The sequence below is a fragment of the Stegostoma tigrinum genome, chromosome 40, assembly GCF_030684315.1.
Source record: "Stegostoma tigrinum isolate sSteTig4 chromosome 40, sSteTig4.hap1, whole genome shotgun sequence".
Classification (NCBI taxonomy): Eukaryota; Metazoa; Chordata; class Chondrichthyes; order Orectolobiformes; family Stegostomatidae; genus Stegostoma; species Stegostoma tigrinum.
In genome coordinates, this window is record NC_081393.1 from 13,677,626 (window position 1) to 13,699,649 (window position 22,024).

Genomic DNA, 22,024 nt, shown 5'->3' on the forward strand with positions numbered 1-22,024 from the left:
TCATTATTTTAGAATGCAATCGACAGAAACATCATGTAAATTCAGGATTTACAAAGGATCATGGCAAATGTCAGAATTCAGCACATTCTCTCCACCTTTTAGCTCTTGGCTGTCAGCATGTAATTGAACCCCACTGACTGTGTGTCATTGGTAGTGGAAACAGGAAACACAGAAAAAAGTTGGAGGTACACAAAGAAACAGACAGAGAGAGAAAACATGGAGGATAAATTTTACATTAGGCCATGGTATAAAGTGGTGACTATTGAAATATCGACACATTACTGCTGACCCAATATTTCCTTCCATTCACTTCATAATGAGGACACGTTACATTCATTCAAAGTTAGCATAAATCCACAGAGGCAGAAAGATCCATTTGAAAACAGAAAACTAGAGGGAAGAAAGAAAGGTGAAAGGAAGCAGAAATAGAGAACAAAACAGAGAGCAAAAGAGAAATGGAGAATGATGAAAGGAGCTGAATTCTTGGTAAAACAAAAGACCAAACCTCTTTCTTGGTGTTTTGGAGGAGCATTAGCACTTCTCCATCCATTTTCACTAACCTATCTACATTTCTGAAGCTCCACATTATCCTTTGCACCACTCATAATACTTTCATGTTTTAAATCGTCCACAAATTATTAAATTGCCAAAGTATCGATAATTGTCTGACAAGTTTTTAAGTATGCCAAGGTGAAGATAATTACAATGTTTCTTACTCTGCCCTGTGGAGAACTCCACTATAAGCTTTCCTCCAATGTGGAAAAAAAAGATAACCACTGCTACCTCCTGCTTCACGTCCAGTTTTGTATCCATTTGTGAATTTTTAAGGCGGAGGTATGTCAGTTCTTGAAAAGCAACTGGATAAAATGTTATCATAGTTAGTTGGGACTATGGAATAAGCAAATCACTCATGATATTATTGAATAGTGGAGCAGGATCGAGGGGCTGAGTGGCCTAATCTTGCTCCAAGTTTGTATGCCCCTTTTGTTCTATAACCTATTTGCTGTAGTCCGCCACTTTGTAATGAGCAATGCTGGGCAGTTCACAGTGTTGTTTCTTCACATTACAATACTCACTTGCAGGTTTTACTAATTTTATTTTCAATTGTTGGATTCAGAGAGTGACAGCTCTTTAGAATGGATTTCTGACTTTTGCACTGTTTCCAACCTTGTCAGTTAAATGTTACCAGGCAAGTTTGCCACTTTGGAATTGGCTATCATTCCAGCTTTTAAATGAGAATTGTTATATGTGAAGTTTACCCTTCTGCTTTTCTTGTTGTGAAACAGGTATCGATTGACACTGTGATGCAGGCCTGAAACTGTCTGGTAAATGTTTCCAGGGTATTGTGTGTAAGGTCAGGTATTTGGTCCTACTATTTATAAACTAGAACATTTGTTTCAACTCCTCAACTTCACAAGATGATGCCATCAGTCTCCATATATAATAGATTACCTTTCACAATTGTAGCCACCCACACTGCTAGATGCCCCCCCCCCCATCAAACACATGTTCCCTTCCCTTTTCAACGCTGAATTTGATCATTCCCTTTGCAACACTCTAATCCACTCTTCAGTTGTCATCATCCTCCCTTCCCTAACTCATGGTACCTTCTGTGTATGTGCAGGAGAAGACAAATCTTATACATTCTCCCCGAACATCTTTGCAAAGCCCACAAGATTCTGTCCAAGTGGAGCAGTGAATTAATTGTACTTTGTTAGTTCCATTTATTCAAGTCATTGAACACAATGTGATCTCCTCTAGACTGGGGAGATATAGATTAGGTGACTGTTTGCAGAACAAGTTTGCTCAATCTTCAAAAATGACTCTGAGAGTTCAGTCATTTTCCATTCCGCTGCCACTTTAAAGTTTTCATTTTTATCTCTGACAATATTCTGATTAAACTGAATGATAATTATCCTTGCTTGAAACTCCTTACAATTTAAAATTCTACCAATTCTGACAAAATGTTGCCAACCTGACAATATTAAGTCTTCTGAACATCAATGCTGTTCAGTGTCTTGCCATTAACTGTATACTTTCCCTAAGCATTTGATTTCCCAAAGTGCAACAGCTCACACTTACCCAGATTAAACTCTATCAGCCATTTGAAACGTACCTATATCCTGCTGTATCCTATGACCACCTTCTACACTATCCACAATTACACTGTTCTTGGTATCATCTGCAACTTATTAAACCGCCCAGCCACATCTTCATCCAAGTCATTTACATGTGTCGCAAATGGCAAAGATCCCAGTATGGATCCCTGCAGAACACCACTAGTCACCGGACTCCAGTCTGAAAAACACATTTCTACCACTGTGCTCTGCCTTCTATTCGCAAGCCAATTTTGAATCCACATGGCCATGACACCATGGATTTCATGCATCTTAATTTTCTGGGTGAGCCTCCCATGAGGCATACTTTCGAAAGCCATCCTAAAATTCATGTGGACAACATGCACTGCTCTACCCTCATCGATCACCTTTGTCACCTCCTCAAAAAATTCTGTCAAGTCAGTAAGGCGTGATGTGCCCAGCACAAGCCATGCTGACTGTCCCTAATTAAGCTGTGCTTTTCCAAATGCATGTAAATCCTATCCCTAAAAATTGTAACCAATAGCTTCGCAACCACCAATGTGAGACTCACCAGTTGAGACTTTCCCGGATGATCCCTATTTCCCTCCTTAAACAGAGGAACAACATTAACTACTTGCCAGTCCTCTGGGACTTCTCCCAGGGCTAGCGAGGACACAAATACCTTAGGCAAGGCTCCAGAAATCTCCTGTCTTGCTTCTATCTCAAAACCTGGTGTAGATACCATTGGGGCCTGGCGATTTATCTATCTTAATGCTCTTCAGAAGACCCAACCCTACTGCTTTCTTGATCTCAAAATGCCCTAGCATATTCCACTCAAATCTCACTAGTCTCTGCTAAATTTGCTGCAGTTAAAAGCTTCTAAAGTCCAACTTGCCTGTCATTTGAAATTTGAAATTTGAAATCCTCAAAGGCAGTGCCTTCTTAAGATTCTTCAGGAGACACTCAAGTTAAAGAAACATTTGAGCCTCAAACTTGTTGCAGTGACGATACACCATAACTGTTGAGCAGATGGACAGAACATAAAGAATTCACTGCAGCATTTATAAATAGAACAGAAATTGTGTGTGCCTGATTGACAGGAAGCACATGGCAGTAATTAAACTTTGAGAACTGAACATAGATTCTCACAGGCTTTACACTGAGCAGAGGGACAACCAGCAAATTTTTAAAAAAGTGCCAGGGAATGAACATAGATTGACAGTTCAGCTGAGAGTCTCTAGGGTCTGCTGAAAGAGCCAGAAACTGATGTCTTCGGACTGAGGTGACAGCGATTGACAGAAGTCAGCAGCTTGCCATAGGATTTTGATGGACTGAAGCAAATGATGTCAAGCACAAGATTGTTGCCGAATTGATACTGTACTGGCTATTGTAACAGACAGAGAGCAGGGACAATGGGACCTTAGTCAGCATATTCTGCTTTTTGTTCTGAGGTAGGCTTGCTTCTCCTCAAACAAGAAGTTTCTGGAAACACACAGCATGACTGAGAGTATCCACGTTTCGAGCATGGACCCTTCATCACAGCTGAGGTCGTGAGGAGTGGTGAACCAACATTTTCTCTTTCCTACAACCAGAATGCATTTCCAACAGCATTTTTCACTTTCTGAGAGGCGTCAAGCCTTTTTGGAAGCCTGAAGTTGTGGGATACCTAAACATTTCCCATTTAATTCCAATTCTGCTTTCTCCTCTTTTCTTTATACTATACTAGCTATGAAGAAAACATACTCATCCTCTGAGAGACGTACAATTCTGCCCACAGTCCCACTCTGAGTAGCCTTTTTATTGCGGATTTCAATATTTGGATTGCAATAAATGACAGGGTATTGGAAGCTGAGGGGGGACCTTATCAAGGTTTATAAAATCATGTGGGGCATGAATAGGATGAATGGCCAGGGTCCTTATTCCAGGGGAGGGGACTCCAAAAATAGAGGCCATAGGTTTAAGGAGAGAGGGGACAGAGTTAAAAGGGACCTGAGGGGCATTTTTTTCGTACTGAGCATGGTGCATGTACGGAATGAGCTGCCAAATGTGGTGGTGGAGGCTGGTACAATAACAACATTTAAAAGGCATCTGGATGTTTACATGAATAGGAAGGGTATAGAATGATATGGGCCAAATGTTGGCAAATAGGACTAGATCAGTTTAATGTATCTGTTAAATGAATTGGACCAGAAGGTCTGTTTCCATTGCTGTACAACTCTATGACTCCACGATTCTATTTCATCTTCACTACCTTTTTCTTGGTATATTTCAAATTGTAATCTAAAACCTTCAGCTATGAATGAAACAAGCTTGAGCCAAACTCAGCTTTTATGGCCCGGGGACACTGTTCAACTGTGAGGCAGGAAGTGAGCATCTGAAATCTATCTAATGCAGGAGGGTAGGGTAGGTCAGTTCTGCCTGACTTATACACTTCCCTGAAGTAGTTAGGCCTGGGAACAGTGCCAGTGTTCTTCCTCATACTTCTATGTGAGTTCAGTAATGTGAGCACCAAGTCTACTGTGAGATCAAACTGCATGAACAAACTGAAACTTGGCCAGATCCTGATATCTGCTCACTGTTGACCAATGTCAGTTAAGAGCCTTTCAACAGATGCTAGGTTCTCTAATTTCAACTGTTAGGGCAGCTAAAATTCAGATCCCTGCGATTTCATAGTGGGACAAGTGCCAGCACAGACTGGCTGCAGGCTGTCTTTACTAAATTGAAAAATACTGTCAAGGTAATTCTGAACAAACCGCCTCCAAACATGTTTAATTCCATTACACAGAAACAGATAGCATGATCAGCAAAACAAAGCCTCAAGCTAATTAAGAGGAGAGATTATCAGCTTTTTCTCTGGTCCCTACACTTTCCATTTTTGCAATTACTTTACTTTCCATCTGTTTTGATTTATCTAATTCCTCTTGCCCCTTGAACTCTAAGATTGGTGAACTACACTTTATGGTTTATTTATTTCAGTAGATTTGGGACTTTCTGGTACTGATTACACAAGCAGAATGAAAAGAATGTAGCCAGGCTGATGTAAAGCAGGACTCTCTGCATGTGAAAGGTAGAACACAGCTCAGCAGAGCTAAGGAAAGACTAATGAGGAATTGAGTTAGGGATGCCTGCAACCTCACTCTGAATCAGCTGAGTGCCAGGTGGAACCTTTTGGGTTTGGTTGAACATCAATGATTGAGCCGAGTTCACGTACAGAAGTTCCAATCTGCATTCCCTAATACTCTTCCACCGTAGCTATCAAGCACTGGAGATGAGCATACACCCGTGATCCAATCACACATAATTAAACTCTGACTGTCAGAACACCTTATCCTCAAAAAGAAATGTTACTTGTCAGTCAGCTATTGTAAGTGAATGAACTGAGTAAGTTCATGCTTCAGAACAGGCTGAGGCATCTGGGCGAAAGTCCAGTTGTTGCTTTGATCTCATTTGGGTATCAGCTCCAGCTAAACTGTGGTGTCTGTGTCACATGTGCAATCTCAGGCTCAGTGCTGTCTCAGAATGTTATGGGCTCAAGTCTCGGTTCAGACATGAAAACAAAATCTCAGCTGAAAATCCAATGCATGACAGAAGGAATGCTGAACTGGCAGAGGTGCTGATATTGAATAACAGGTTAAATTGAAGCTATTGCAGCTATATTAGGATTGACATAAAAATCCCACAGCATTGTTTCAAAGCAGAACAGGAAAAATATCTGTTAGTGTCCTAGCAAATATTTATTCCTTAATTAGGATGGGGAAAACATATCTCCTTGCTGTTTGTAGGAACTTGTTGGCAGCAGTTGACGACTACATTTCATGTATTATTATAGTTTCTACTCTTCATGAAGTACTCTGTTGATTATGAAATGATTAACCTACTGAGGTTAAAGATAAGAGTCATATGTGTATGTGTGACATATCCCTTATAGACATTTTAAGATGTCTTTTTTTCACCACTTAATTATTTGGATAGCCAATTGTAAATAACGCAACCACAACACAGTAAATCCCAAAGGTTGTGAGGCCATGTCGGGATGCAGACTAAGTGGCATATCCCATTCATTGAATTATTACTGCAGAGACAAACACAAATATTCACCATCAGCTTACTTCTGAATGTGGAATGTGAACAAAATATTACATTTTTGACAACCAGATAATTACATAGGACACTAGATGCCAATATTACACTCAGTACTATATTTATTTACAGAATATAACCTTACAAATGTCTGTCACCTCGCCAACTAGAACCAAGTGTCAAATAACCGAGTCAAGCCATGTCATTGTCTGTTATCCTTCACCTCATTATTACAAGTAATGTACAGATGCAAAAACAAGACAGGAAAAAATGCTCCTTTGCAAACTTGAGAACAGTTTTGCAAAGGCCCAAGTAATGGTTTGGTTCAACATCTCTTCATTGATTCAGAAGGCATGTGTTCAACTCTCATTTCAGGAATTTGAACTCATAAACTTGACTGAGACTCTGGTGCAGTGCTGAAGGACTGCTGCTGCATTGGATGTGCTCTCTTTTAAATGAAACTTAGTGCAACTCATTTAAGTACAACTATCTCAAAGTAATTTTTGAAGATGTGCAGGGAAGCCTGTTTGCATCCAGGCCAATGCTACAAAGAATAGATCAATTGTTAATGAGTATCTGCCTTAATTGCAATCTGTATATGGTCATTTATTTGAACCCATTCTTTACTTTAATCACTCTGCATTTGTTCCTAAAAAGAGCACTTAATGGTGAGGTAGCTTGAAAACATAGAGTAGATCACAGCGGAGGGTCACTCACACCTCTAATAACTCATGTGGCAATGCTCTTTTCTTGGGCCAGGGTATGACAGATGCTATAACTTATAAGGCCTGAATCACACATTATGAAAAAAGAACTTACATAGTTTCATGGCTCGTGCTGTCCTCTGCATTCTCAGGCCACTCCACGTAACATACCACTCTGCCTGGAAACTGTTCTGTTGTGGAGTAATAGCACTGTGGAAAGGCCAGTGACAATGCCACCACCCAAATAACTCCAATCACAACCTTTGTGGCTGTTGCTGACAGTCTTGGTTTCAGAGGATGAATGATCGCCATGTACCTGAATCATGGAGAAGAAGCAGATTGTTAAAGCAGAAGGTGATTTAAGGAGAAAATCTCTACCTTTCCTGCTCCTCACTGCAAGGTTCATGAGTGAAACTGAAAGCAACATGTCAGGTGCCAGTTGGTATCAACTACTTCATGTCCTTATTCTTTCTTGTGAGCCATTGATGGGTATTCGGCAGTGACGCATAAATTTCAATTTCTGCCCTATGCTCACTCAGTATCCAAATTAACATATGTTCTCACACAATTTTAATCAAAGTGGGACCCTCAGCTTTTTGATTTCCTATCCCGGTCTTGGCATGGGGCACTGACAGTAATATAGTAAAACTTGGAATATAAGGGACAGATATTACAGAGATATAGCAGGCAATGGAATTTTCAAGAAGGGTTTCACTCGTGAACCTGCTTCAAATTCAATTAAATAGTAGCTAATCAGCACTTCTATAGCCTTTACTAATGTTTGCCCTTGTTGCCTTATCCAAAAATGATACCAATTGTATTGCTATCAAGTGACAAAGTTAGCATAAATGCAGAGATTTGATGGAACAGTTGGCTACTTATCCTTTAGCTGGGTTTGAAACTATCCTACAGCCTGTCAGCTGTGATATTGCTCGTGAAATGAATTTAAGTTGTTTCAACTTAGATTGTCACTTCCTGGTTTGAAATTGGCAGCATGTGGTGGTTCATTCTTCGAGTGAATTCTCAAACTGGGCACTAAGGACAAATAGTATAAGTGGCAATGACTATTCCATCTATGAAGATGGTAGAAAGATAACCACATAGATCCTTTAAACTTAATGGACCTGTCCATCAGGGTGCAAAATGAAAAAGACATAGATTTCCTCGGATTACATGTAATAGTCCACATTTTCTGATAGTAATAGTAATATTCTTTTGGTGCTTCTGTTTTTCCTGAATGACATGGCCTTTTGGGATTAATATTTGCTTGACTTCAAGCTCAAACATGACCCTTCTGTGTTTTGAAGCCTTTTTCTTACTGCTGTTACTCTCCTGTCACTGTAATTCACTTACTGTTGTGACTCACTTATTCTTGTGTTTCCCCAATTGCTGTCTCTCACTTATTCCTGTGGCATACCAGATGTTGTATCTGACCTATTGTTGTGTCTGGCTTAGTGCCATATCTCATCTATTCCTGTGAATCCTCCATTGGAGTATATCACCTGTTGTGGTATTTTATCTAATGCTGTGTCTCATTTAGTACTGTGCCATACTGGCTGCTGTGTCTCACCCATTTCTATGTCAATCCTATGACTGTACCACAAAGGTTTTTGCATCTCATTTGTTTCTGTGCCCATACCTGTTTCTGTGTGTCACCAGTTGTTAAGTTTCACCTATTACCATGCCACACCAGTTCTCTTGCGTGCTGGTAAGTTTGTCAAAAAAACCACAAAATGTATCAGAAATCTACCCAAAACTGCAATTGTGACAAGACAGCAGTCTCAGAATTTTCTAATATTCCAAACTTATGACTTCGCAGCCCAAATACTGTGAAACCTTCATTTATTAGCTGAAGAGAAAGCTCATACACAGAGTCAAAGCAGTAACTTGAGGTTCCCTCGGTGGTGCATGATAATATCAATCGATCCACTTGAAGCTGCAATGATAGCTATCTTCTGGCCACTGTAGCACAGGAGAGAACCCAACATAACTCGGGGCATTCATCTCAAAGCAAGAGCACACACAGGCAAATATTTCCTTTTTTGTCCCAGTAGGACTTTGAGGACGGTTAAAATGATAGCCATATAAAGATGAGTGGAGCAGTTTGAGCAAGTTTGAAGAATGGAAAGAACTTGTGTGTGTGATTTAACACTGTATAAGTGATAGATGGAATTCCAACATGTGCTCTAGAAAGTCATATCACACAAAGAGATGCAGATGACAAAAGTGGTCAGAACATTTCAAGACCTAGGAGATTGGAGTGAATTCGCTCAGCCCAATTGTTCCTGCCACATTGATGGATGGAATTTCAGTGTTAGTGGTATAATCCTGCATGTGAGTGCTCACAATAACAAGAAATTGCATCCCTGGAAGAGTTTTAATACAACAAACCTTGTAAAGAATTTCACAGTTATCATTGAACAACATTTGTCATCAAGGCATGTGAGGAGATACAATGACAAGAGAGCAAAAGATCACTGAAATAAGTCATTTTCGAGGAACAGCTAAAGGAGAAGCCAGACATTGACAGCTGGAGAGATTTAAGTAGAGAATGTCAGCATTTAGAGACTAGACAGGTACAGGTAGTGTAGTACAGTGATCCTGCAATGAACTTCCTGCAAGAGCAGTGACTGCTGATGCAGCTCAGTATTACACTGGCTTGAGACTGTATGAGGACAGATATTTTGATCTCCTCCGACTGAAGAAAACTTCATCCTACAGATACTACACTGGTGAAATCTCTATTTGCAAGTTAAGTAATGAATGGAAATGTTTTGGCATTAATTTTGAAAGCTCTTTTGCACTGTCTAAAACAAATTTCAGACAATTCAAAGTGCATCCAATTTTGCAAATGGTTCCAGAATTACTTAATTGAGCTTGGAACTGTTGTTTGAGATGAGATGATGCCTTTGTTGTTGCGTAGCTCATATTAAATGGAAGTCCATACTAATTCTGGCAGTGTTGAGAAAAGATGTGACATGTTACAATTTTAGTGAAACTTTGTAAGGATGAAAGGTTTGTTTCTGTGTATATGTGCATTTTTGCACATGCGTTGTTGATATGCATGTGTCTACATAATTTGTGAACAATAGATTTGAGCGAGACCAAGCTCAGTTGTGTACTGTGACATAATTTGCCTAAGCTCAGATGTGACTGAAACTGGCGGACCATCAACTCAGTGAAAGACACGCTTTGGTCTGCCCAAAACGTGTTGCTCTTCCAGTGTAAAGATTTGGCCTTGATTGAACGTTGCAAATTGGCACATTACAAGGTTCAGGATTACGTGCTGAGGGATGCACTAAGCAAAGGACTGCTACTGCCCAGGCACATTGGGGAAAGGCCACCATCTTTGGTCTTTCTGCCAAAGTATTTCGAAGGTCTGGTCAGGTGTCAGACCCTCTTGTTGCCTCAAATTTAACATGAATAGTTTCCCGCGGGAATAGAAAATTCCTTTGCTTTCCAACTGTAGCGAAGCTCTGAGGTAGTTCAAATCCAATATATCATTTGTTTTCTTTCTCTGCAATGATGTTACAGAATTGTTTTAGGACCTTTGTACACATTTTTTTATGAATGAAGTATATTTTTGTATTTAAAAAGTGTGAAATCTTGGTGGCTACCAATCTCAATGGATTCATGCTTCAGTAAAAGTCAGCAATTGAAGTAACGCAGGAAAGGGGGTAAATTGTCTTTGAAGGGTGCTGTCAGTTTTGGGGACAATTACTGTTAGGGACAGTAAAGGGTGTCAGTATTGGTGGGGTAGAAACTGCTGTCAGTGTCAGATGAAAGGTGATGTCGATGTCTTACTCATTCTCCAGCACTGGTTGGAATTGCTGCCCTGTTGAGTGAATTTAATCAGCTCAGCAGAATGTTGAGAATTGATGAATGTGTCCAGAAGGACTGTGAAATGTCATCAAATAAGCGTTGAAGCTGGTCAAGTGTTGGAGCAGTCAGTGCCAAGTGAAATTACATTGCAACACATAAAGCTGTCACTGACACTCTCTGCTGAGCACCATCCGGCTGATACCTGATAAGGTAAGAAGGGTGAAAACGAGCTGACAACTAGTCAATGCCAAGGTCTGAACTTATACTCAGAGGAGACTCACAGTTACCTTCCCATGCTATTTGTCTTTCTGTAGTTTGAATGTGCTTTTGGATTGCTGATGGATTCATTCTCAAAATCATCCAGCTAGCTCGTGTGAAGCAACTTGATGAGGTGCATACTGAACACCAGATAAACTAAATGATTCTCAATATTCCCAGACCATCTGTCAAATCTGGACACTTCTCTCATGCCTATTGTTTGCCTAACAACCCTTTATTACCTCCTATGTGAGACCACACACTGCTTATTGATGAGCTATTTCTCTTTACCACCAGACTCAGTGCTGTCGTTGTTACACATTGAAGTTCCCACATCTTGTAGAAATAGTGTAAAGAGGAAGTCAATCAAACATCTCCTTCAAGTAATGACCCTTGAAATAAAAAGGAAAAATGTGTTCAGATGCAGCTTACTTCAAGCTCAGGTGATGCCAGGAGCTTGTGCTTTTCTAGGAGGCTGGATTGAATGCTGTCAGCTCTCAGTAAGATCATATCTGACCTGTACTTACTTATGAATGTTTGCTCCACAGTCACCAATATCTTTACCTTATATAATGTTTAGTGATCTTAGTCCTGAAGGCTCCAATTGACTCCAGTGCCCTTTGCCTTGACTATTACAGCTATTCCTGGTTGGCATCTCCTAGGCACTCTCCATAAATTTGAGACCATCCAAAACTCTGCTGATCCCATTCCACCTCAAGGCAACCCGCATTCATTCATCACACTGCATTCACTAAATGCACTGTTCTCCGGTGCAACAAAGCATTAATTTTAAAATTATCATTTTTGTTTTTCACCACCCTCTGTGATCTTATCCCTCATTTCCTCTGTCATCTCCTGCAGAAACACAATCTTTAATATATCTGTGTTCCTCCAATTCTGTATCCACGACTTCCCCTGTTTTAAGTGCTCCTCTATTGCGACTATGCCTTCATCTGCCAAGGTATAGGCCTGTGGCATTTCCTCCCAAAATATTTCCTATAATTTACCTCTCTTTTTCCTTAGAATTTTCTTCAAGGTTTCCTTAAAATATGTCTCTTTGCTCATCTAAGTTTTTAATCATCTATGACTCTATGACCCTTTATCCACCCACATATCTCTTTATGTAGCTTGAAGAAAGGCTGTCTTTGTCAATTTTATGATGTTGATGTCACTCCCAGACTGCAATCATTTGTTTGTGCTGTTAAAATGTGTCCCATCATTAATATCCCTACATCTAACCTACCCAATTCTTTGAATAATTTTAAGGCCTTGATCAGATTATCCCTCAATCCTCGAAAAGAAAAGCTTCAAGTATAGACATGCAACTTGATTGTGTCATGTAAATTAACCCAGGTAGCATTGTGGTGAATCTGCACTGCCCTTCATTCAAACCCAATACAGCCGTCCTGGCTGCAGTTCCCACCTTGTGAGTTCATGTACAGTATCCTGGCAGACATTTCTCTTCCTGATCCTATACACAGAGTAGAGACAGTGGAGGAATTGTGCATTGGTTAAGACATGTTACATGCCATGGGCTCCAGTGTAGGAAAGTAGTCATCTAGATTCTAAACGTGAGCTTGCTTTCTCTCCATGGATGCTGCCTGACCCGCTGTGATCTCCAGCATTTTTGTTTTCAGTAAGCTAACAAGATGATTTGTGGGGCTTGCAGAAGCTCTGTTCTTGTCTTGCCCATGTTCAATAACTAGGTATCATTCCGTATTATGTCAATAAATTCCATTGTTTTCTTTTACTCTTGCATGGGATGTGAGTGCCAATGGCTAAGTCAGTATTTATTGCTTATCCCTATGTTCCCAGAGGGCAGTAAAGAGTCAGCCTCTTTTTTGTGGTTTGAGAGTCACCAGGTCATACAGAGTAAGGAAAGCAGACTCCCTATCCTATGGGTCATTAGTCAAGCAAATGGGTTCTTACATCAGTAGACAGTGATTTCATGATTTCCATCAGGCTGGCTTTATGTTCCTTTTCTTTGTTGAATAGAAATTTCATGCATTGCCATGATAGGATATGAACCCATGTTCCCAGGATGTTAGCCTGGCATTCTGAATCACTAGCCTTGTGACATTACCACTGTACTTGCACCTCACTTTCAAAATACGCAATTGTAAAAGACACAGATTCTAAACCAGAAGGCTACTTCAACTTAAGAATCCCCCAGGAGAACTGGTGTGCAATACATTTACATGCTTCAGACAATGCCTGATTGAGTGTTGCAGAAGACTGAGGTGCCAGTCACAACACTAACACTAATGTACTGCTGCCCTTTATTTTGTCACATAGCAAGCTTCAACAGGTAACTTTAATTCCTCTCTGAAAATGCATGGCTTGCATTTACAACACCTTGTAGCTGAGAGCTTTAAAGATCATGTCAAACAGACTTTTCTATTTACAGTTTCTAAGATTCCAATTCCTGTCATGCCAGCAGGAAAAAAAGTGGTTGAAAAATATTTAAGCATTCCTTATCAAGAGGGAGATTTTTTTTAAAGTACCCTTTATTTGTGACTCCGTAACAGTTCAAATTGGACATTAGCAATATGGTTCAAAATCTTTCCATACAAAATGTGACACTGTGCGTTACCTCAATATATTTGCAACTTCATCCAATATTTGTAGTGTATATTCTATGGCAAACAGACTGGTTGAAGGCTTTTACATGATTTACAGCAGATCCATATAAAATAGCAGCTGAATCCTAGATGGTGCCCCTTTCCCATTGGAATTTAGAAACTTCTTTAGTGCAGCCCTCAGAATGTAGCTCTGGAACTTGGTATGTGCAAGTCTACCCACCATCATGGACAACACTGTACTCGAAGATCAACAAGGTGTGGGCTCATCAAAGGGCTCCATTCACCAATTTGCTGATCCTTTCATTTACTTGATGTTTTGCAGAGGGAGGAAGTGGCTCAAAAAAAGGAACAGCTCAAAAAAAATCCTCCAGTACTCTTATGCACGCAAAGCAGTTGCTACATGGAATACTGGCCCCGCAGAACTTCCTTAAGGTAAAGGTTGCACCCCATGCCTTGCAATCGATAAAATTCTCTGATTAAACCCTATGGTTTTCTTGACGAGCAAAGATTGAATTAACTATTCACGAAGTAACTTTATTCGGCTGACATTTATTAATGAGGCTTGATCATCTTCCTCAAACCAACACTTGTGGATATATTTGCATGCAAATCAACACTGGTATAAAATTGGCTTGCAACGAGTGTTATGTGATTATCAAGTGATGCTTTTTAACGAGCAAAGCTGAACCTCTCCACAGCCCAGACCTCAGTATTTCAGACAGCTTGTGGACACATGCAGAATACAATTTGTGAATAATGGCAATCTGCTCTCAGTAATCAGATTCTATTTGATTAGCACTCAAAGCAAGACTGAAACAAGTTTTGTTTATTTTACATGCATAATTGAATTTTAAAAATAAAGTAATTTTCTTGTTTTCGCATTCTGAAGTGTAAACCTTGATGGTATGATGCAAGTAGCCATGCATGGGTAGACATCACACTCATCAGACTGTGTCCTTACATGGATCCTTTCCTAGATGCAATTTCCTGAATCAGTTGCAGCTTCAAAATTGTTGCCATAACTAAGATGCAGGAAAGACCTTATAGGCTGGAGATTAGGAGATTGTTGCATATGATCCAGTTCTAAAATGAAAACATCTTCATCCATAAAGCTGCTGGGCAAGATGCTTTAATGGTTTCTGTCCTTGTCTTGCTACAGAGATGATTTGGGCTCCACTCTGCAGCATCACACTGCGACATGGTTGAGAAAGGGAACTTATTGAAGACCATATCCCATCATTCCATAGGGTTGGGCTCCTTGGATTGGGTAAGCTTCAGTAGGAGCTTATTCACCTGCCATCAGAGATTTCCTCGATTAATTTCTTATAAAACTAAGAATTTCTGCTTTATTGCTATGTTTACCAGAGGGATAGAATTCTAAAAGGAGGTGAAAACACCTTTGTTACAGATTAGGAATATCATAGCTGGCTTTGTCTATTGCAATGTTGTGCCATTAGACAGAGTGCAAAAGGGTTTTGTAATAAAGTACTTGCAGCTAGTAGAGTGACAGCAAGCTCACCCATGTCAAAGCACCTTCGATCTTCATGACTTCACATTAATTGTGGCCAACGTGGCAGATTTAAATAAACTACCTACAGTTCAGAGGACATCTCTGGTCCCACCATGCACATGTGTGCTATTGACCAGCGAATTGTGCATATCTGCTCTGCCCAAGTAAATCTACAGGCCCAGATGCAGAATAAGGAAAAGATTATTTTTAAGTAGCCAAGTCCGGAATTGGAGCATCCACTCACAGTTGTCTATCTCAAGGCTGTGAATGCTGCCAGGGAGACCAGCAATCACTTCAAAGTGATACAATTCACACGTTTAACTTGGAGTCTTCAGGTACTGTTTGAAGCTCAGCTTGACACTGTCTGTTGCAAAAGTTACAACACAAAAACAGGCTACTGAATAACTTCAGAGATAACAAAGTGTGGAGCTGGATGAACACAGCAGGCCAAGCAGCATCTCAGGAGCACAAAAGCTGACGTTTCGGGCCTAGACCCTTCAACTTTTCTGATGAAGGGTCTAGGCCTGAAACGTCAGCTTTTGTGCTCCTAAGATGCTGCTTGGCCTGCTGTGTTCATCCAGCTCCATACTTTCTTATCTTGGATTCTCCAGCGTCTGCAGGTCCCAATATCTACTAAATAACTTCAGGTCAGCCAGGAAATGAACCTCCTATTCACATTACCAAGTGATTACCCTCAGAAACTTTTACATGTTCAGACTGTGTGACATTTAAACCCAGGTGGGAAGGATGAAAATCTATCTCACAGAACATTTTTCTGAAACAACCACGTCATTTCTCTCCGAAGATTCAGCCTACTTCTTGTGGTTTTTTTGATTCATTTTGTCACTTTTAATAATCTGTATGTCAACACATTCACGAAAGATCCTGAGACAGCAACTTCCAAACCAAGATCACCACTACCTAGAAGGATAAGGACAGTAGATAACATGAACAACAATGCCTGCAGGTTCCCCACCAAGCCACTTACCATCCTGACTTAGAAATATATCACTGCCCCTTCAGTGTTATGAAATCAAAGCCCCAGAATTCCCTTCTAAGAAGCCTTGTGGATCTACTTAGAGCACATGGACTCTAACGGTTCAAGAAGGCAGCTCACCATCACCTTCTCAACATCAAGAAGACAATGAAATGCTAATGTTTGTTGGATAATGAATGACAACATTGAAAGAGTTGCAGACTGTTTTGATTGATTTTCTCCCCCTTATTTTCTACCCATGAAGTCAGTTGGATATTTGATCAATAATTTAATAAATATATGCTTGTCTCATCCAGCCATGAGACTTTACAATGCAAAGGTATTGATCAGACCTCATCTCATGCTTTATGTTCAGTTCTGGACAGCATATCTCAGGATGGGTATATTGACCTTCAATGAGATTCACCTCATATATAAACCAGAAATGAAATTGAGGAATGGCTTGAATATGAAAACACTCAGTGAGGTCAAATCCAGAGGATCTAAAGGAAAATTCAGAATGAGAGGGCATAGTCTTAATTTAAGAGCTGGACCAGTAAAATAGGTCAAAGGAGCTTAGGTTTGATCAGCCATATTGATTTGATTGATGGAGCATGTTGGAAGCTTGATCATATGTTGTGATGGAACTATATTGGACTGGGCCAAGCTGTCTCAAAATATATTAAGAAGATAGACTTGACCCTAACTTTTCTTATTTTGAAGGCAAGTACCAGTCATTGCATTCCCAGTACATTTTGCTTGGTCAAACTACCAGACTGGAAGTAAGACACACTTTAGTCATGCGCTAGAGTTAGGGTACAACAAAAGAAAGAAGAAATTTGAATAACTTAATTCAATGGGAAAACATAAAAGAATAATAGAATATTTAAATACTTGACAATCACCATTCCAATATAGTAACATCCCATAAACACACCCTTAGAAAAGGCAAATTCAGTAAAATAGATTGTGTCACAGGCAATTATGCAGTCCAGGAGGAAAATCATCGAGACAAAACTCTGAGAGAGAGACAGAAGCAGGAAGAGATGTACTGCAGCTTCCAAACCTGACTGCAAGGCCCCAGTAACAAGTGCTACTGAAAAGGTAAAACAAAAAATCCTGGTTCTGTGACCCCATTGACCCCACCGATTAAAGTTGCTTCCATTTTTCCAGTCTTCAAAAAAAAATGCAAGGTGTCACAAGCTGTTTGCTATATGGGCTTTGAAGCAGACTGATCAGCATTTCTGATCTCAACCTTTCTTCATAATAAAAACAAATATACCTCTTATCGCTATAGTATCATCAAGGTACTCAAAGGTCAAATCAGGATCTTTTTTCAGACTGTGATAAATCGTGTTAAATTAAGCTTTGGGGACTATCAAAGGGGCAGAAGAAATTGAATTGGTCAAACTGTACACAGAAGATAAGCTGGGAGAATTGATAAGATATGTTTGAATTCAGACAAATAGCTTTTTCTATTTCTCAACTCATCTTAGGTTTCTTAATCATCTTCCACTTAATTTGAAAGAAAAGTAACACAGTTGCTAATCCACTCAGAGTTATGGTCATACACAATCCAGGCAAAGATTAATGGTTATTTAAAAACTTTATCCAAAGTCAAAAAGCTACATCTTATGTACAAACAGTGTATATTCCAGGATTCATCATGACTTGTAAGGTGGTGAATGAGAGGTGCATAAAAATCACTTCTCACATGTTGTCAATATGCTATGACCATTGGTTTGTGGACCATGTTTTGCAGATGGAACTTTACTCCTGAGTTAGAGAATTGTACATTCAAGTAGTTCTCCGGAGACTTGAAGCTGCAATCTGGCTGAGGTGCAATTGCAGGACTGATGGAACACTGCAGTGTCAGACTTGTCTTTGTTTGTAGCATCACACTGACTCCCTTTTTGCCCTCCCTGCTGGATGTAGACTATCAAATGACATTAGTCAATGAGTAACAGGTGTATTGCCCCTGTGTCCTCGCCAACCTTTATCACTCATCTAATATCTAAGAACAGGTAATTGCTGATAATCACATGATATTGTAGAATCTTGCTTTGTGCAAATTGGCTACCGCAGTTTCTATATGACAATGGTGAGTATGGATCTTGAAAGTATTTCGTTATCTATGAGGGTTTTGAAGTATTACAGGTGGATAAGGACACCATAGAAATGTTAATCATTCCTTCTTTCTGTTTATCTGAATTGGAGGCGCTGAGACTGTGTCTAATTAAATAGAGTTCCGAAAATTGATAGAAATTACAGTCCCAGTTTAAATCTCTGACATATCAGGTGTAAACCATTGTCAAATAGATTTCAAAATGTGTGTACTTGACAAATCAAATCGTTTCTGTGTACGCATTTTTCACGTTGAATGTTTCCTTTAATTGCTATTTGTGCGCCACAAATATTTCAATAAAATTAAGACGCGATTTTGAGCTCATTTCACCAAGGCCTTTATTCAGTTGCATTTCTTACACAAGGTTTCCTCAAACCCTTTAAGACCACCAAAATGTAAGTGCGCCGAGCCCTGCCATGGTCGGGTCTAATCGCGACTCACTAGATCTGCCTCCTGATTTCGGAGTCTGGCTATTTCTTTCTGGATGTGATGACAGAAATTACCATTTCCACTAAGTCAGAAGAAAGCGGTCCTTATCCTGTTCCCATCTGTGGGCCACAGTGATGGGACAACGACAGTTTTGTAGCAAACATGCTTTGCAGCACAAATCTTCTCTGGTCCAGAGCACGTTAGCCTTGTTGCACCCGCACAAAGTGCATGGCCTTTGAGTTGCTGACTGTCCCTGAGATCGTGAGAAAGGACTAGTTTCTATTATCCAGTGAAAACCCAACAAGACATTTCACGAATGCATGACAGAAATATTGGAATTTTTGGACGCAATTCGGCCCAGGTTTGAGACTTGGATGATGGTCAAAGTGAGGCTAGGGTGAGTTACATCCTTTTAAACAAGGAAATCGAGTCGATGCATTTAAGCCCGCGTTGCGAACGATGCCAATGTGTAAAAGGCATTTGTAAAAAGCGAAGTGAATGTCATTTGCTCGGGAGAAGATGTCAGAGTTGCGGCAAATTATACACATAGACGAATTGAGTATAGCCTACACGTTGAAACATTAACTAGACCAAGCAAAGTAATAGTTTCAAATAACACGGAACATGCTCGAGAGAAGGAGTAACTGGAAAAGAATTCACTAGGCTCCATCTCCTGCCTGATTTCCCGTTCCCTTTACGGCAGAATTGTCGGCTGAGAAGGAAAGACGCAATGCTGAATAAAACCGAACTTATTGAACAGTGAAGCGATAGTGGGAATTGGAGCTTTGAGAGACAATTGACTTGTACTACCATTAGCATCCAATGTTTCACAGTTTAGTAATATGAAAGTCAGTGCAAGTCTCCCTTTGACGAGAAACTGAAATGAATCAGGGTATATAAGTAAGATAATAAAATGTGAGGCTGGATGAACACAGCAGGCCAAGCAGCATCTCAGGAGCACAAAAGCTGACTTTTCGGGCCTAGACCCTTCATCAGAGAGGGGGATGGGGAGAGGGAACTGGAATAAATAGGGAGAGAGGGGGAGGCGGACCGAAGATGGAGAGTAAAGAAGATAGGTGGAGAGAGTATAGGTGGGGAGGTAGGGAGGGGATAGGTCAGTCCAGGGAAGACGGACAGGTCAAGGAGGTGGGATGAGGTTAGTAGGTAGATGGGGGTGCAGCTTGGGGTGGGAGGAGGGATGGGTGAGAGGAAGAACCGGTTAGGGAGGCAGAGACAGGTTGGACTGGTTTTGGGATGAAGTGGGTGGGGGGGAACAACTGGGCTGGTTGTGTGGTGCAGTGGGGGGAGGGGACGAACTGGGCTGGTTTACGGATGCAGTGGGGGAAGGGGAGATTTTGAAACTGGTGAAGTCCACATTGATACCATATGGCTGCAGGGTTCCCAGGCGGAATATGAGTTGCTGTTCCTGCAACCTTCGGGTGGCATCATTGTGGCAGTGCAGGAGGCCCATGATGGACATGTCATCTAAAGAATGGGAGGGGGAGTGGAAATGGTTTGCGACTGGGAGGTGCAGTTGTTTATTGCGAACTGAGCGGAGGCTTGGAGGCCGCTTTGCAGAACACCTCCGCTCAGTTCGCAACAAACAACTGCACCTCCCAGTCGCAAACCATTTCCACTCCCCCTCCCATTCTTTAGATGACATGTCCATCATGGGCCTCCTGCACTGCCACAATGATGCCACCCGAAGGTTGCAGGAACAGCAACTCATATTCCGCCTGGGAACCCTGCAGCCATATGGTATCAATGTGGACTTCACCAGTTTCAAAATCTTCCCTTCCCCAACTGCATCCCTAAACCAGCCCAGTTCGTCCCCTCCCCCCACTGCACCACACAACCAGCCCAGCTCTTCCCCCCCACCCACTTCATCCCAAAACCAGTCCAACCTGTCTCTGCCTCCCTAACCGGTTCTTCCTCTCACCCATCCCTTCCTCCCACCCCAAGCCGCACCCCCATCTACCTACTAACCTCATCCCACCTCCTTGACCTGTCCGTCTTCCCTGGACTGACCTATCCCCTCCCTACCTCCCCACCTATACTCTCCTCTCCACCTATCTTCTTTTCTCTCCATCTTCGGTCCGCCTCCCCCTCTCTCCCTATTTATTCCAGTTCCCTCTCCCCATCCCCCTCCCTGATGAAGGGGCTAGGTCCGAAACGTCAGCTTTTGTGCTCCTGAGATGCTGCTTGGCCTGCTGTGTTCATCCAGCCTCACATTTTATTATCTTGGAATTCTCCAGCATCTGCAGTTCCCGTTATCTCAGGGTATATAAGTACAGTGGTTATCAGAGCAGGTCGGAGGCAAAGAATGTTCCATTCAGAAACTCGCCCCCTGCCTCTCTAAAGCATGTCCGTCATCATCAAGGCACAAGCCAGGAGTTTGATGGAATACTCTCCAATTGCCTGGTTGGGAGCAGCTCCAACGACACTCGAGAAGCTCGATACCATTCCGGACAAAGCAGCCCGCTTGATTTGCACTGCACTCATAAATGTGCACTCCCTCCACCGCCGATGCTCAGCAGAGCAGTGTTTCCTATCTACAAGATGCACTAAAGAAATCCAGCAAACCTCCTTCCATAGTACATTCTAAACGCGATTACTACCAGCTAGAAGGACATGGGCAGCATTTTAATTTGAATACCGCAATGTGTAACTCACCCCTGCTTACCCCTGCACTCACGAATCTGACTTGGTAATATATCGCTATTCCTTCAGTGTTGTTGGGGGTCTACAGCGCATGGACTGCTGTGGTTCAAGAAGGCAGCTTACCACTCTCAAGGGTAAATGGGAACAGACAATAAATGCTGGCTCAGTCAAAAACCCCTCTGAATAAATGAACATACAAAATAAATCGAGTAATTCAAAGAATGTTGGTCGTTTTCTAGCCAAATATCGAGTTCAATAGTATTCACAGTAACTATCACCAGGTCATCAACCACACTGTATCAGCGAACAGCCCAGTTATTGGCGTAGTATAGTTCCTGACGCTGACAGAATTCTGATGGCTGGTGGATGTGGAAAGCCCTTCGTGAGTTTCCACAAGCTATGGGTCTCAGTCGGACTTCTTCCCCACTGAGGATGTTACCCATATGAACTGGATGAAGCAGGTTTTCAACACCATGTCTAAAGCAGTGCTAGGAATGAATGAATGGCCATCCGTGCTACATCTGACGATAGACAAGGAACAAACATCCGTGGCAAATGGATTTTGCATCAGGGTTTATTCATACAGTGACTATCCCTGGAAGTTCACCGAGATGAACTGCATTGCCCTGGCGTTATGCAACCTCACTTTGAATGACTACTCCATGGAGGTATTACTTTCGCTGCCTTGGCTCTGAAGCTCTGGAACATTGTCACTAAACTTTTGCTTTTGTCTGCTTTGATCTCCTTCATAATGTTCTTTTGAAACTACTGCCCATGACCGTCTCTTCTAAAGTTACCT

General features: G+C 41.2%; 1 protein-coding gene across 1 annotated transcript in view; it reads right to left on the minus strand.

Moving 5' to 3' along the window:
- The window catches only part of LOC125448148 (substance-P receptor-like), a 47,056-nt gene that overhangs the window by 19,843 nt on the left and 5,189 nt on the right, over nucleotides 1-22,024 (minus strand). The window contains exon 2 of the mRNA XM_048523215.2: nucleotides 6,978-7,178. Coding sequence (XP_048379172.1) covers nucleotides 6,978-7,178 — 201 coding nt within the window. The remainder of the gene's footprint in view (nucleotides 1-6,977; nucleotides 7,179-22,024) is intronic.